General features: G+C 44.3%; 1 protein-coding gene across 2 annotated transcripts in view; it reads left to right on the top strand.

The window, feature by feature from the left end:
* Nucleotides 1–12,189, top strand: part of NFX1 (nuclear transcription factor, X-box binding 1) — a 69,422-nt gene extending 57,233 nt beyond the window's left edge. For both annotated transcript variants that reach the window (XM_055427284.2, XM_055427285.2), the window contains exons 18-24: nt 128–229; nt 960–1,001; nt 6,410–6,508; nt 7,102–7,168; nt 8,564–8,709; nt 9,388–9,489; nt 10,523–12,189. In XM_055427284.2, coding sequence (XP_055283259.1) covers nt 128–229; nt 960–1,001; nt 6,410–6,508; nt 7,102–7,168; nt 8,564–8,709; nt 9,388–9,489; nt 10,523–10,595 — 631 coding nt within the window. In that variant the 3' untranslated portion in view covers nt 10,596–12,189. The remainder of the gene's footprint in view (nt 1–127; nt 230–959; nt 1,002–6,409; nt 6,509–7,101; nt 7,169–8,563; nt 8,710–9,387; nt 9,490–10,522) is intronic.
* Nucleotides 12,190–13,564: the final 1,375 nt, after the last annotated feature.

Raw genomic sequence — 13,564 nt, forward strand, 5'->3', positions numbered from 1 at the left:
AAATAGGCTTCCAAGGCTACACAGATTGTCAGGAGATAGATTTTTTTTTGAAAGATGTATTTTGTGTGCCTGGTGTGAGGAGATTCTTGTGAAGCTGCACTGCCTTTCTTCCTTTTTTGTACTTCAGAATAGCTGCTATTTCCATGGCCTCCAAAATAACAGACATGCAGCTTGGAGATTCAGTGGAGATCAGCAAGTTGATTACTAAGAAGGAAATTCACCAAGCCAGGTAATTTAAAAAATGTGTAGCTGTGCCTTCTTTCTTGCATTAGACTTAATTTCCAGAGAGCAGGAACCATTCACTTGTATCAGTCCCCAACAGTAAAGCCTTGCACACACAGTATTCAGCAGACCTCTGACAATAAGACGCCACACCCACTCCAGTGCAGTGAATCCTACTCGGGACACAGCTAAGACCAGAGGAAGCTTTTCTGGGCCTCACTCCAGATAGTAGCCAGAGAAAGCAGAGACCTGGGCATGTACATTTTAACCTGCAAGAGAACAGAGAGGTGGCTGTGTCAAGAGAGGGAGATGGGGCTGTCAGAGGGCTGCTGGGAGCATGTGGGGGGCTGAGCAGCCTCAGGACACTGAAGTCTTTCGAAGGCCTGCCCACCTGTCCTTGAGAGGGACCTCATCCAGCCATTGTTTGGTCAGAGTATGCTCAGTCTCTAGGGTGACCATCCAAGAACTTATTGCTGAGTGGTGATGGTGGTTTAGTCACTAAGTTGTGTCCAACTTTTGTGACTCCATGGACTGTAGCCTGCCAGGCTTCTCTGTCCTTGGGATTCACCAGGCAAGAATACTGGAGTGGGTTGCCATTTCCTTCTCCAGGAGATCTTTCTGACCCAGGAATCGTACCCCGGTCTCCTGCATTGCAGGCAGATTCTTTACCAACTGAGCTATTCAGAGTAGGAGCTGTGAAACCTGAACTCTTACCTAATTTTTCTTTGTTTCTCAAGGCTGGAGTGTGATGAGGAATGTTCAGCCTTGGAAAGGAAAAAGTAAGTAGTTTGAACTACGATTTATCTAATTGTCTTTGAGCTCCGTGAAGTTAGTGGGAGGGAGCAACCCTTCAAGCATTCATTCAGCACCTGCTCTGAGTCTTTTGCTGCTATTGGAGAGCAGGAGAAATTCAATCATCAAGAATTGAAGTGCCTAAGGATAAACCAGTTAGGTGATCTCAGCATGTTTCTGAAACATGAACTGAAGTGGTTTCGGGCAAGTATAAACATTACATGCCCCACAGCATACTAATTCAGGGACTGGCAGACTTCCTGATTCCAATGGAGATAAGAGGCTTAAAATTCTTTTAATGAACTTTTATTTTGAAGTATAACATACATATAGATCAAAACTATACAGATCAGTGAGTCATCACAAAGTGAATACATTGGTGTATCAGCAATGAGGTCAAGATATTGAAAGTTTCCAGAACCTGTTCTTAAGCTCCACTGAGATATAACCTGTATCCTGACTTCTGACAGTTTAGATTATTTTGTCTGTTTTTGAACTTTAAATAGTGAAATCCTGTGGGTGGTATTTTTGTCTGGTTTCTTACATTATATTTGTGATGCTCCTTTTGTTCCATGTAGCAGTATTTTGTTTGTTTTCATTCCTGAACAATATTTATTTTATTTTAGTAATGTATCATCACTTATCTATTCTATAGTTAGATTATATGCGTTGTTATTGCTATTGGGCTGTTACAAATAATGCTCTGTAAAGAACATCCTTGTACTAGCTTTGCTGTATATATGTACTCATTCCTGTTGGATAATAAACTTAGGAGTAGAATTGCTAATTAATAAAGTATGCGTATTTTCAGCTTCTGTTGATTCTGCCAGTGTTTAAAATGGTTGTACCAAGCTATACTCCATGAACAGGGTCATATTTCCCACTGAGCTCTGTTTCTGTTAACACTCGGTATTGTCAGTCTTTTAAACTTTAATCCATTTTTGTAGATGTATAACTGGATATCAGTGAGCTTTTAATTTATGTTTCTCTGATGACTTGGTGAGGTTGAACACCTTTTCATATGTTTATTGGCCATTTGGATATCCTCTTTTGTGAAGTACCAGTTCAAGTCTTTGCTTATTTTTTAATTGTATCATCTGTCTTTTTCATATTGATTAATAGTAATTCTTTTATATTTTGGATATGAGTCTTTTGTTTTATTTGAGAAGGAAATGGCAACCCTCTCCAGTATTCTTGCTTGGGAAATCCCATGGACAGAGGAGCCCATGGAGCTGCAACTACTGAAAGCATGTGCCTAGAGCCTGTGTTCTGTAACAAGAGAAGCCACTTGGGCTACAGTCCATGGGGTCGCAAGAGTTGGTCATGACTTAGCAACTAAACCACCACCTTTTTATATATATATATATTTTTTTTTAATAAATTTATTCTCCTTTAAAAAAATTTTATTATTTTTGGTTGTGCTGGGTCTTCACTGTTGCTTGTGAGCTTTGAGCTGTGGCTAGTGGAGGCTACTCTTCATTGAGTAAGAATACGTTTATTGCAGTGCATGTATTTCTCATTGCAGTGGCTTCTCTTGTTACAGAACACAGGCTCTAGGCACATGCTTTCAGTAGTTGCAGCTCATAGGCTCTAGAGCACAGGCTTGGTAATTGTAGCTCAAGGGCTTAGTTGCTCTGAGGCATGTGGAATCTTCCCAGACCAAGGATTGAACCCACGTCCCCTGCATTGGCAGGCAAATTCCTCTCTGCTGTACCACCAGGAAAGCCCTGTTTTGTATGTTCTTGTTTCTCACACTCTGCATTCACTTTTCACACTCCAGATGGTGTCTTAATAAATAGAAATTTCTAATTTTAATGTTGTTCAGTTTATCAGTCTTTTCCTTAGTTAATAGTACATTTTATAGCTTCTTTAAGAAGTATTTGTCTATCCTGAGGTCATAATAGTATTCTGTGTTATTGTCTAGGAGCCTTATTTTACCTTTCACATTTAGAACTATAGTTGACGTGGGCCTTTTTTTTTTTTTTTAAAGCATAGTATAAGGAGGGTTCATGATTCCATTTTTTCTTTTTGAAACAAATGTTCACTTGACCAATATCATTTATCAAGAAATCCTTTTCTCAATTCGCTGCAGTGCCACCTTTGTCTTAAAGCCAGTAGTCGTGTTGCGTGTGGGTTATTTCTGAGTTCACTCTGTTCCATTGTGTTAGTATCACATTATCTGAATTACTGTACCTTTGTAACAAGTCTTAAAAAGTGGTAGCATATCTCTTCAAATATGGTCCTTCTCCAAGATTGTCTTGGCTATTCTTGGCCATTTGCATTTCCATTTAAATTTTAGAAATAGGTTATCAATATCTGCAAAAAAAAAAAAACTGGGATTTTGATTGAGCTGGTAATTTATAGATCAGTGTGGGGAGATTTGATACTTTGTAATATTGAGGCCTCTAGTCCATGAGTAAAGTATATCTTTATATTTAGTCATGTTTTCTTTCAGTGATATTTTTATAGTTTTCTGTATGTAGATTTTGTACCTCTTTAAGTAGATTTGTTCCTTGCTGTTGGATGTTTTTTGATGCTATTATAAATGGTATTTTTTTCTTGTTATCTCTTTAAAATTTTAATTCTCTAATTGTTTGCTCCTGGCATGTAGGAATACAATTGATACTTGTTGACCAGTATTCACAACCTTGCTAAATTACTTATTTCTAATAGTTTATCTGTAGCTTCTTTTGGATTTTGCATGTACACAATCATGTCCTCTTCTAATTTATTTCTAATTCTTAACTTTTTTCTTTTTCTTGCCATATTGTACTGGCTAGGCCTCCAGTACAGTATTGAATAGAAGGTAGTGATAATAGATATTTCACCACTATCTATGATGTTTGTTGTAAGTTATTTGAGTATATTCTTTATTAGATTAAGGGGCATTTATTCAGTGCCTGACAAACTTTCTAGTTCCAACAGAGATTAAAGGTACAGTTCTGTGAAAATGTTTATATTTGGAGAATTTAGGTGAAGAGTATATAGGAGTTTATTGTAATTTTTTTTTTTTTTTTTTTTTGTCTGCACTGGGTCTTCGTTGCTGTCTGTGGGCTTTCTCTAGTTGCGGCAAGCAGTGGCCTCTCTTGTTGCAGATCATGGACTCTAGAGTGTGCAGGCTTCAGGCTTCAGTAGTTGTGGTCCACAAACTTAGTTGCCCCGCATATGGCATCTTCCCAGACGAGATTCGAAGCTGCTCTGGACCACTAAGTCCCATTGTAATATTCTTGTAACTTACCATTCTGAAATTTTTTCGAGATAGAGTTAAGCAGAAACAGATAAATGCAGACAAGTGAAGTCTTATTTTACCTAGAAGTGCAACTTTGAACAATTGTTAACAGTTCCTTTTTAGGTGACTAAATGTGTAGACGGTAATATGATTAATAGCACTGCCCAAATTTCCTTTGATTTGACCTTTATGGTAACTTTGTAATAACTGCTGTTCAAAACTCTTGTCCTTGGAGAACTGTCACATTGTTCTCTGCTGCAGTCCAGAGGTTTCAGAAATGCTGTAGTGAATGCATGGAAGGCCTCCAGAACACGGAAGTGCACCCTTGTGTAGTTGAGACAGTATTACACAGCAGTTAGAGCCAACCATAACTCTAGAGTTAGGTTGCCCAGAATTGAATCTTAGCTTCACTCACGTAGCTGTGTGACCGTGGATGAAACACATTCTCTCTCTAAGCTTTAATTTTCCCAAGTATCTGTGAATAGTGAGTGATAACAATAGTATCTACCTTCCTGAGTTGTTTTGAGGATTAATACATTAAAACTAACGATGATATACATAAAACTCTTGGCACAAGCCTAATACATAGTAGATGCTCAGTAAATGAAAGTTATTGATTAGAACTAGCTATTTCTGAAAGCCTTTTGAATTTCTCCTCAATCTTTGAACAATGACATAATGACCCTCACTATATAAGGATTCTTTCTTACTCACAGACCTAAAAAAAAAAAAGACGTGAATTTGAAAAGGAAAGTGCCATCTAAAGTTGCAAATACATGCTCCATTGCAGAAATGGAAAACTGGCAGACCAAATTCATCCCACAGTTATGTTTTATTTGTGTGTACGTTTGAATTAGTGGCCAATTAAATCAAAACATCAAAAGATCTCCCCCTCTAGGAATTTTCTTGAAAATTTGAAAACTAAACCACTGGTAAAAAATTAGAAAACCTAGCAACAATAAACCAAATTCTTATGGGCATTAAGCTTGTAAGAGATCCCTGTCTCCTTGTAAAGGAAAACTGTATAAATGCTAAACTGAATTTAAACTATCTTTTAAAAAGAAAAGACATAACCAGGTGCTGGTGAGATGCCATGAGACTCATACAACTGCCAGTCAAAGCACAAATAGCATTGTGGAACCCTTAGACCATGGTGATCTGGGTCTCAGGTCCGTACTATTTAATGAGTTATGCCACACCTGGAAACATTTTCCAGAGAAATAATCTTAAAAGGTTTTTGCTCAGAGATATTGTGTTACTTATAATATTGAAAAACTGGGAGACTGTTACAGGAACCTAAATGGGGAACACCTATGTAAATTGTGGGACATATAAAATTAGAATATCATGCAGCTGTTAATACAGCGAGTGTGAAAATCAAACAGTAGTATGAGAAATGCTAAAAAAAGATTCAGAGTTTCATGTACTACTTAAAATTAGAGGAAAAGTATGAAAGGAAGCGCATTAAAATTAACGCAGCACTTATGTTGTTAATGGAATTCTTTATTTTGTAGACTTTCTGTAGAGAGTATTATCTTTCTACTTTATTCATCTGATGTTCAGGTGAAACCTCAGAGGAAATCTATCCCACTGACCATCCCCAGTGCACGCCCTCCCTCAGCCTTCTCTTCACCAGACAGTCTAATTCTCCAGTGTCAGCCTACAGCTTGCTCAGAACCATCTAAATCTATCTTACTTATTTTTTTCTGTGAAGACAATTCAATATCTTGTCCCAAGTTGTTCTTATTCTCCTGAATAATCAGGTTTACTGAAATGAGATGATTAATGTATAAAAAACGTAGAACCTGGTGGGCACTTTGTTGCTGCTGCTGCCAAGTCGCTTCACTCGTGTCCGACTCTGCGACCCCATAGACGGCAGCCCACCAGGCTCCCCTGTCCCTGGGATTCTCCAGGCAAGAACACTGGAGTGGGTTGCCATTTCCTTCTCCAATGCATGAAAGTGAAAAGTGCAAGTGAAGTCGCTCAGTCGTGTCCGACTCTTCGCGACCCCATGGACTGCAGCCTTCCAGGCTCCTCCATCCATGGGATTTTCCAGGCAAGAGTACTGGAGTGGGGTGCCATTGCCTTTTCCAGGGCACTCTGTTACTATGAGATAATTTTCCTCCCCCTCTTTTCCTTTCACTTACATACTTCACTCTCTTTCAGGAGGTTGGCAGAGGCATTTCATATCAGTGATGATTCTGATCCTTTCAATGTACGTTCTTCAGGGTCAAAATTCAGTGACAGTTTGAAAGAAGATGCTAGGTATGTGACTTGATACCTACTTTCTTAAGTGTGGCTTACCAGATGTTTGCTCTTTTAAGATATGCAGTCCTCTGTGGTTGAGCCAGTTCATATATTTATATATCTGTTATAAGAAATTATATGGTATTTAATAAGTCATTCTCTTGGTTTCTTAAAACTGTCCCATTGAAGAGTTGAACTTGGGAAGTGTGTGTGTGTGTATTTGGCCCCTGTGATAGGACCTGGGGCCCTCCAAGGGTTGGACTAGCTTGCAGTGAAGGGCTTCTGGCCACGTTCCACCTCTGCCCATCCAGCTCTCTGTCACATGGGTGGTCCTCACTTGGGTGGTAACGGTCTTATTTTCCTCTTGTCTCCTGGCCCTCTGATGACTGTTTTTCTTTCTGTCTTCTCTCTTCTCATAATTGTTTTCTTATTACTTTCTCTTCCTTTGTTCCATCACATTCAGCCTTCTGTTATCTGTCAGTTCCTGCCTGGGCTGTGCAGTTTTCCTGCCCATTGTCCATTGCCTGCACTGTATAGGCAGAGGGTGGATGGAAGGGATTCTCAAAAGAGCAGAAACAAATGAAATTAACTGTGGTTATTTCTCATTTCAGGAAGGACTTAAAGTTTGTCAGCGACATTGAGAAGGAAATGGAAGCCCTCGTGGAGGCCGTGAATAAGGTTGAAATCAAAATATCCAACTCTACATGTCTCTAAGGCCAACTTGATTAAATAAAAAAAAAGATCAAGTCCCAGAAACTGTCAGTGTAACATAGTTGTAGGAAAAAGTCACAGCTGCCTTGAGGATCCCTACCTTTCTCCAGAGCCTAGCCATTATAACATTCATGGAAGCTCTAACCTGGTTCAGGAAAGGTATCTGCAATAATATTAAATGTAAATACTAGCCTTGTGCCTGAGAATGGGAGGAGACACTGGATGAAGGGGATTCAATAGGGATACTTAGGAAGACGTGCTAACTCCTCAGATCTCTGATGAACTTCCCTGGTGGCTCAGTGGTAAAGAGCCCGCCTGCCAGTGCAAGAGATGCAGGTTCTCCCTGGGTCGGGCAGAACCCCTGGAGGAGGAAATGGCAACCCGTTCCAGTATTCTTGCCTGGGAAATCCTGTGGACTGAGGAGTCTGGCAGGCTACAGTCCACGGGGTTACAAAAGAGTCAGACATCACTGAGTGACTACGCACGCACAGAGATCTCTGAAGGACTGCTGTATGATTGGACTCACTGGTTCTTATTACCCCAAGGCAGGAAAGAATATGCTGGGCAAAGATATAAAGTTGAATGAGTAGAGTTGAACAGTAATGGTATCAGTTCCTTCAAGAGAGGGAAGCCTGTCCTGGAGGCAGCCAGAGACGTCAAGGAGGTGGCTTTAAGCAAAAAAGCCTCTCGTAGTCAGTAGCAGCCAGCCCGGCGGCTGCTCCCTCTTCATTCAGAGGGCATGTGAGTGAGGGAGAGATGGCTCCTTTGGCTCCATATCTAGTGAAAACAGGTTTCCTTCCCGCCATCTACTCACCCTCTGCCCTGCCTCCGTCTCTTCCTGTGTCCCAGCAGGATACTAGCACAAGGGAGAAAGTGGAATCATTGTTCCCCTCCTAATTAGGAAACCTAAGCAGATGCAGTTCTCTGCTAGCGTGTCTCTGTAAACTCATGATTTTTAGTGTGGAGTGTACAAGAGAGATTTTCTTGTTTTGTAACTCTTCAGTTTATGTTGTCATTTCTTGAGAACATCACTCACTCCCCAGTTAGAGGCCCTGTGGGAGCAACCATTGCACTGTCCATGTCAGGCTAGGTTCACTTGCCCACTGGCCCCCTGGCCCCAGCCAGCTGCTGCCATGTGGCTCTCAGAGGAGGTGCAGGAAGTACATCCCCCGCCTTTCCCACCCCTGCCGCCCCGCCACCACCTTGCCCAGCAGGCAGTGAGTTGCTGTGCACCGTGGCCTCCCAAACTCAGTCACCTCTTTATTGACCCAGGCTGTTCCAAGACAGTGGGAAGGACCTCTGTAGGCATAGCCTGTTTTCAAAATGATGTTTACCAGTCAGTCTTCTTTTCCCTCCATACAGGGGAAAAATAGTAAGAAGAGCCACTGCTTCCCTCCCATGAACAGAGACCACCGCCGGATCATCCATGACCTGGCCCAGGTGTACGGCCTGGAGAGCGTGAGCTATGACAGCGAGCCAAAGCGCAACGTCGTGGTCACTGCGGTCAGGTGGGTGGATCTCGCCATCACAGGGGAAACTGCTCGGTGGAGCACACTGGACCTGAGAAGCTCAGCTGGTCAGTGACAAGTGCAGGAGGGCTGCACTTGTCATTGCTGCCTCCTTGGGCCTGACCTTGGGCTGTTGTTTTTCTTACTTCCTTCTTTGGAAGATTAGGTGAAAAGTCTGCCTCTGGGCCAGCCATTCTGACTGATCTAAGGCTCTGAACCAGAGAGTAAAGCCCATGCCTCAGACCTCAGAGTGGACATACCTAAAGCATATTTCACATCAGATCCATCCCTTGTTCCCTTGTGTCCTCTTTGCATTGTGGAAACAGAAAGAGTGCTGGCCTGGGACTCAGGGCATCCTCTGTGAAGAGTGTTTGCCATTAGAGGAGACTGGAGCAGGAGTGTGGGCGAGGAAGGGACTGCAGGACCTAGGATCACTGTCCGAATCTGGGGGAGCTGGAAGAACCTCCCAACAAAGAAGACTCAAGTGAGATGAGAGGAAGCAGGTAGTGGGCCCAGCAGAGGTAGATGAAAGGGATGAGGATTAATCAAAGGTAACAGGTCATATCAGAGAGTGCCCTACAGCATCACATTAAGAGTCATGGACTGGATTTCCAGCTGTCTGCCTGTCTCCACAAACAGTTCTCACTTTTCAATGCTTTGTGTTCTGACTTTTCACAGAGGGAAGTCCATTTGTCCTCCTACCACACTGACAGGTGTACTCGAAAAGGAGAATCAGTCACGGCCTCCACCACCGATTGCTCATCACAGACAGACAGACAAGTAAGGATTCTTTAGCTACTTCCCAAAGGGCCCTGTCTGTTCAGAGATGCCAGTGAGAAGTGAACTGCCCTGGGCTGCACTAGTCACTGGCGCCTCCTTGAGCCTGGCCTTAGGGTGTTGCATTCAGATATATGATGTCTGACTGGGATGCCGGACACATTTGTTCATGCCAGAGGGGTCCCAGGTTTGCTGTTTGTAATGCCTACTTGCCCTCCAGGGAGCAGTCACTAGCCATAATTTCCATGGTATAGATGGTGACACTGGGAAATGGATTCAATCTGCCACACCAGGTGATGTGGGAACATCAGACAGTTCACAACAGTTACTCTGGAGATAGAAGTGGGATTCTAGAGGGGCACTGGCAGTGAATGGGGAAACTTTCCTGTTTTGCTCTGCTTACATATGGTTTGAATCATTTTTCCATATGCTCGTGATTAAAGAGAAAAGAAAACCGCATGAGTAAGCAGCAGGTCTGGCAGGTGTTTTCTCAGCCAGGAGCAGAGAGGGGTCATCATCCTGCCTTCCCTTCCCAGGAGGGGACCAGCTGCCCTGCGGGACAAGGCCACCTAGCTGGAAGCTGTTGGGAACCCATTGGGGTCTCTCCTCCTGCTCTGGCCTTCCATACAGAAGCGCTGCAGAGCCTCCTACACCTCTGGTCAGGAAGTGTACAAGGTCACCAGCAGGGTCCTAGCCATCTCTGTTCCCTTGGAACTGGACGGGACAGCTCAGTGTTGCCCACTGGGCACAGCGTCAGCCAGGAGCTCCTGGGGCTAAGTAGCTCTCAGCCCCACTCCTGCCCTGGGGAAAGACTTTATTATGGAAAAATTTTAGAATAGAAAGAATAGTGTTAATATATTAATATAAACTCCTGTGTGCCCTTCACCAAGTTCCAACAGTTACTTGCTCATGGGGACCGCACTGTCTTAGCAGAGTCTCACACATGGTAAAGAAGCTGACCCTTCACTTTCTAAAACCTGCCTGAATCATTTCCCCCAGGCAAGAAAAGATTGCTCATTCTGTGTTTGCTTTTCAGGAATCCTGGGAGCAGCAATTTACAGAAGATAGCGAAGGAGCCAGTAATTGACTACTTTGATGTCCAAGACTGAGGAGATCATGACATACTTAGGAAAAAAAAAATGATTGGGTGTGATGGAGATTTTTTTCCCCGCAGATAAATCATGCTTGTTCCCGACTGCCTGGTGGACTCACAGCTCACCTACTGTCTTGACCTTGATACATGCAAACCACAATTGTGTCAGAAATCCCCTTGTCCTCTCTGCCGTGTGTAAAGTGTCTCAATATTGCCAGATCTCTGACTGGACGATTACTAGTGATTCAGTTGAATTTGCACAGGCTTCTCACACCATCGCCATGATTGCTCTGAGGGTTGGGGGAAACATCAGACTTGATTTTAGTCAAACTGGAATTTTAGCCTGAAAATGTCACTTAGTCATGGTCGCAGATGTCCATCCAGTACCCATCCTCTTCCTGACAATGCCTTGCATTCTTAATCCAAAGTGATCACTATCTTTGGAAAGACAAAGGCTAACTTCTCAGTCCAAAATCCCGAACAACAGCTTAGTACACCACATCTGAAGTCAGGCGTGCGGTTAAACCCAGCTGTCTAGCTGAGTCTTTGCCAAAAGCTCTCCCTGGTCTACCTAGCTAAACTTACCTGAGTGGTCTTCAGTAGCATCAGTTCAGACCTAGGAGAGGGCTCGGGGGACCTGTCTTCCGGAATCTACAGGGGCCCTCTTAGCATTGAGCCTGTGCGGTGTCAGGTTCCCTCTCCACCATGATGGTGGAGGACATAGCACGAGCTCCTTCTCCCACTGGTTCACACCACGGCCTTTGTGCAGGCATAACCCCTCCTCTCTGGTTGAGAGGAGTCTCCTGGGTGCCTACCTTTCCCATGTCACTTTCTCCCAGGCCTGCAGCAACCGTATTGGCTTAGCCCATCTCTGAGCTCTGGACTTCTGTTTGTATATTCAAAAAACTATGTGAATGGTCCAGGGCTTATGCCAAAAGGCCCCCAGAGGCATTCTTCAGGCCCCTATAAGGCAGGTGCAGTGACAGTCATGTTAGTTCAGCCCTCTTAGCGTTGGTACCTCTTCAACATGGAGGCCAGACTTCCTGCAACTTCCTTCTGCTCCAGAAAAAGCCACAAACCCCAGAGTAACAGAAGGAGAAATAAGAAGTGATGTCACAAAACTGGCACTTAGTTTTACCAGGAAAAGCAGGGCTGCCCTTTGGTCCTAACCCAGGCACTCTGCCTTGAAAGACATCAGGTCCAGCAGGAGGGCTGGGAGGGTGGGGACAGGTGACTGGAGGGAGGAGACAGAGCCCTCTCTGAGCCCGTTTAGCAGAGGGTCAGTGGCCCCACACCCAATAGGGGCCTCATAAGCATCTGTTTCATCTTTCGAGCAGTGGGTTGAGTGGGTGAGCTGTACTGTGAGAGCATCTACACACCAGCAGGAGGTGGAGACCTGATCTCAGCTTCCAGCTCTGCCACGGGACGCCCTGCTGCTGCCTGATGGAGTGGAGCTACCGCCTTCCTCACCAGAGTCCTGAGGATTAGATGAGATAATGTACATGGAGGTGCTTGAACTGTTACACATGCTGAAACTTTATAGTATTCGAAAACTGTGTAGGCCTCTTTCTCCATCATTCCGGCCAAGTAAAGGATTAGAATGCTAACCAGCCACTTATGGTGAACACGTGTGTCTCTGCCCACGCTGGGCTGTGCTTGGCTGTGGGGAACAGACATGGCCTGCTCTTAAGAGTCGGTCACGACTGAGCGACTGAACTGAACTGAACTGAACTGAAATGCAGAGGGGGGCACATACCAGAACAAATAGAGTGAGAGTGTTTGGTCTGGCACAGATAGGTCATCAGTCGGTTTATTAAAAGTTGAGAAGCCGTACAAGGAGTTTTTTGTGGCATGCTAGGAGGGAGTCAGCCCTCATGCCTGGGGGAGCAACCCCTGGATGGGGAAGGAAAACAGAAGAAAGTATTTGAGCTGAGTCTTGAGATGGCAGACTGCCATTTGGAGGAGAGAGGCATTTCAAGTGAAGGTAAAGAGCCTGAGACAAGCCCAGGGCAATGGTTTGTGGGAGTTTTGAGGAAGCATTGGTTGTCCAGAGTGGGCAGACAACTGGAGGGACAGGTGATGAAGCTGGAGAGGTAGGCAGGAGTCAGCAGAGGTCTTTTGTAGAGGCCCAGATACTGTAGGCTTTGTGAGTTTCTGGTGTGGCTACCCTAAGTCTGCCCCTGTAGTGTGGACTAGCCCCAGACAATAAATATGGGCATGAGTGTGACGCTGGTCTTGACACTTTATAGACACTAAAATCAGAACTTTATAGAATTCTAACATGTCAGAAAATATTTTTATATTTTTCCAACCATTCAGAAGTGAAAGAACTATAACTCGTGGGTTGTATTCAGTATAGAAGTAGGCAGCAGGCTGGCTTTGGCCAGGACCTTGGTTTGCCCACCCTGTTCTGGAGCAGCCACTCAGAGGGTGTCAAAGGGTTTAGAGGGCTAACAGGCAAGAAAGCAGCCCAAAGCTGCCAGACTGACACAGGTGAGAGGAGGAGGTGGTGGGAGCTGGTGCTGCAGAGGGGAGAGATCAGGAGACTTAGGAGGGAGGATAGGCTGCTGGGGGTCAGCAGGGAGCCAGACCCCCTCAGCAAGGAGGGGCTGGTTCTCATGGGTTTGGTGGACTCTCCACTAAGCAGTGACCTTAGACCAAATCTTGCAAATCTAAGTAAATTACACTGTGTGGGGGGCTAAAGGGAAGAACACCTCTACCCCTTACATGGAGTGGGGGGCCTGTGGGCATCAGGGCCCCACTTTTGTTTCCTGAGAATCCAGTGGTATCTTCCTGCCCCTCCAGCTGCAGTCTCCAATGGGAGTTTACTCTTGGGACCAGAGCTTTCCAGAGGCCAAAATCTTAACTCTGGAATTCCCTCTGGCTTGTCTGGCAGGGCTGGTTCCACTCAGCAGTGGTACCAATCTGGTGTGCTGTGAGAGGCTGTGTGTAGAATGGAGATGAAAGCAGTCCTGATTGCGGGGT

This window comes from Moschus berezovskii, chromosome 7 (genome assembly GCF_049115385.1).
Source record: "Moschus berezovskii isolate FMDL1 chromosome 7, NW_MosBer_1.0, whole genome shotgun sequence".
NCBI lineage: Eukaryota > Metazoa > Chordata > Mammalia > Artiodactyla > Moschidae > Moschus > Moschus berezovskii.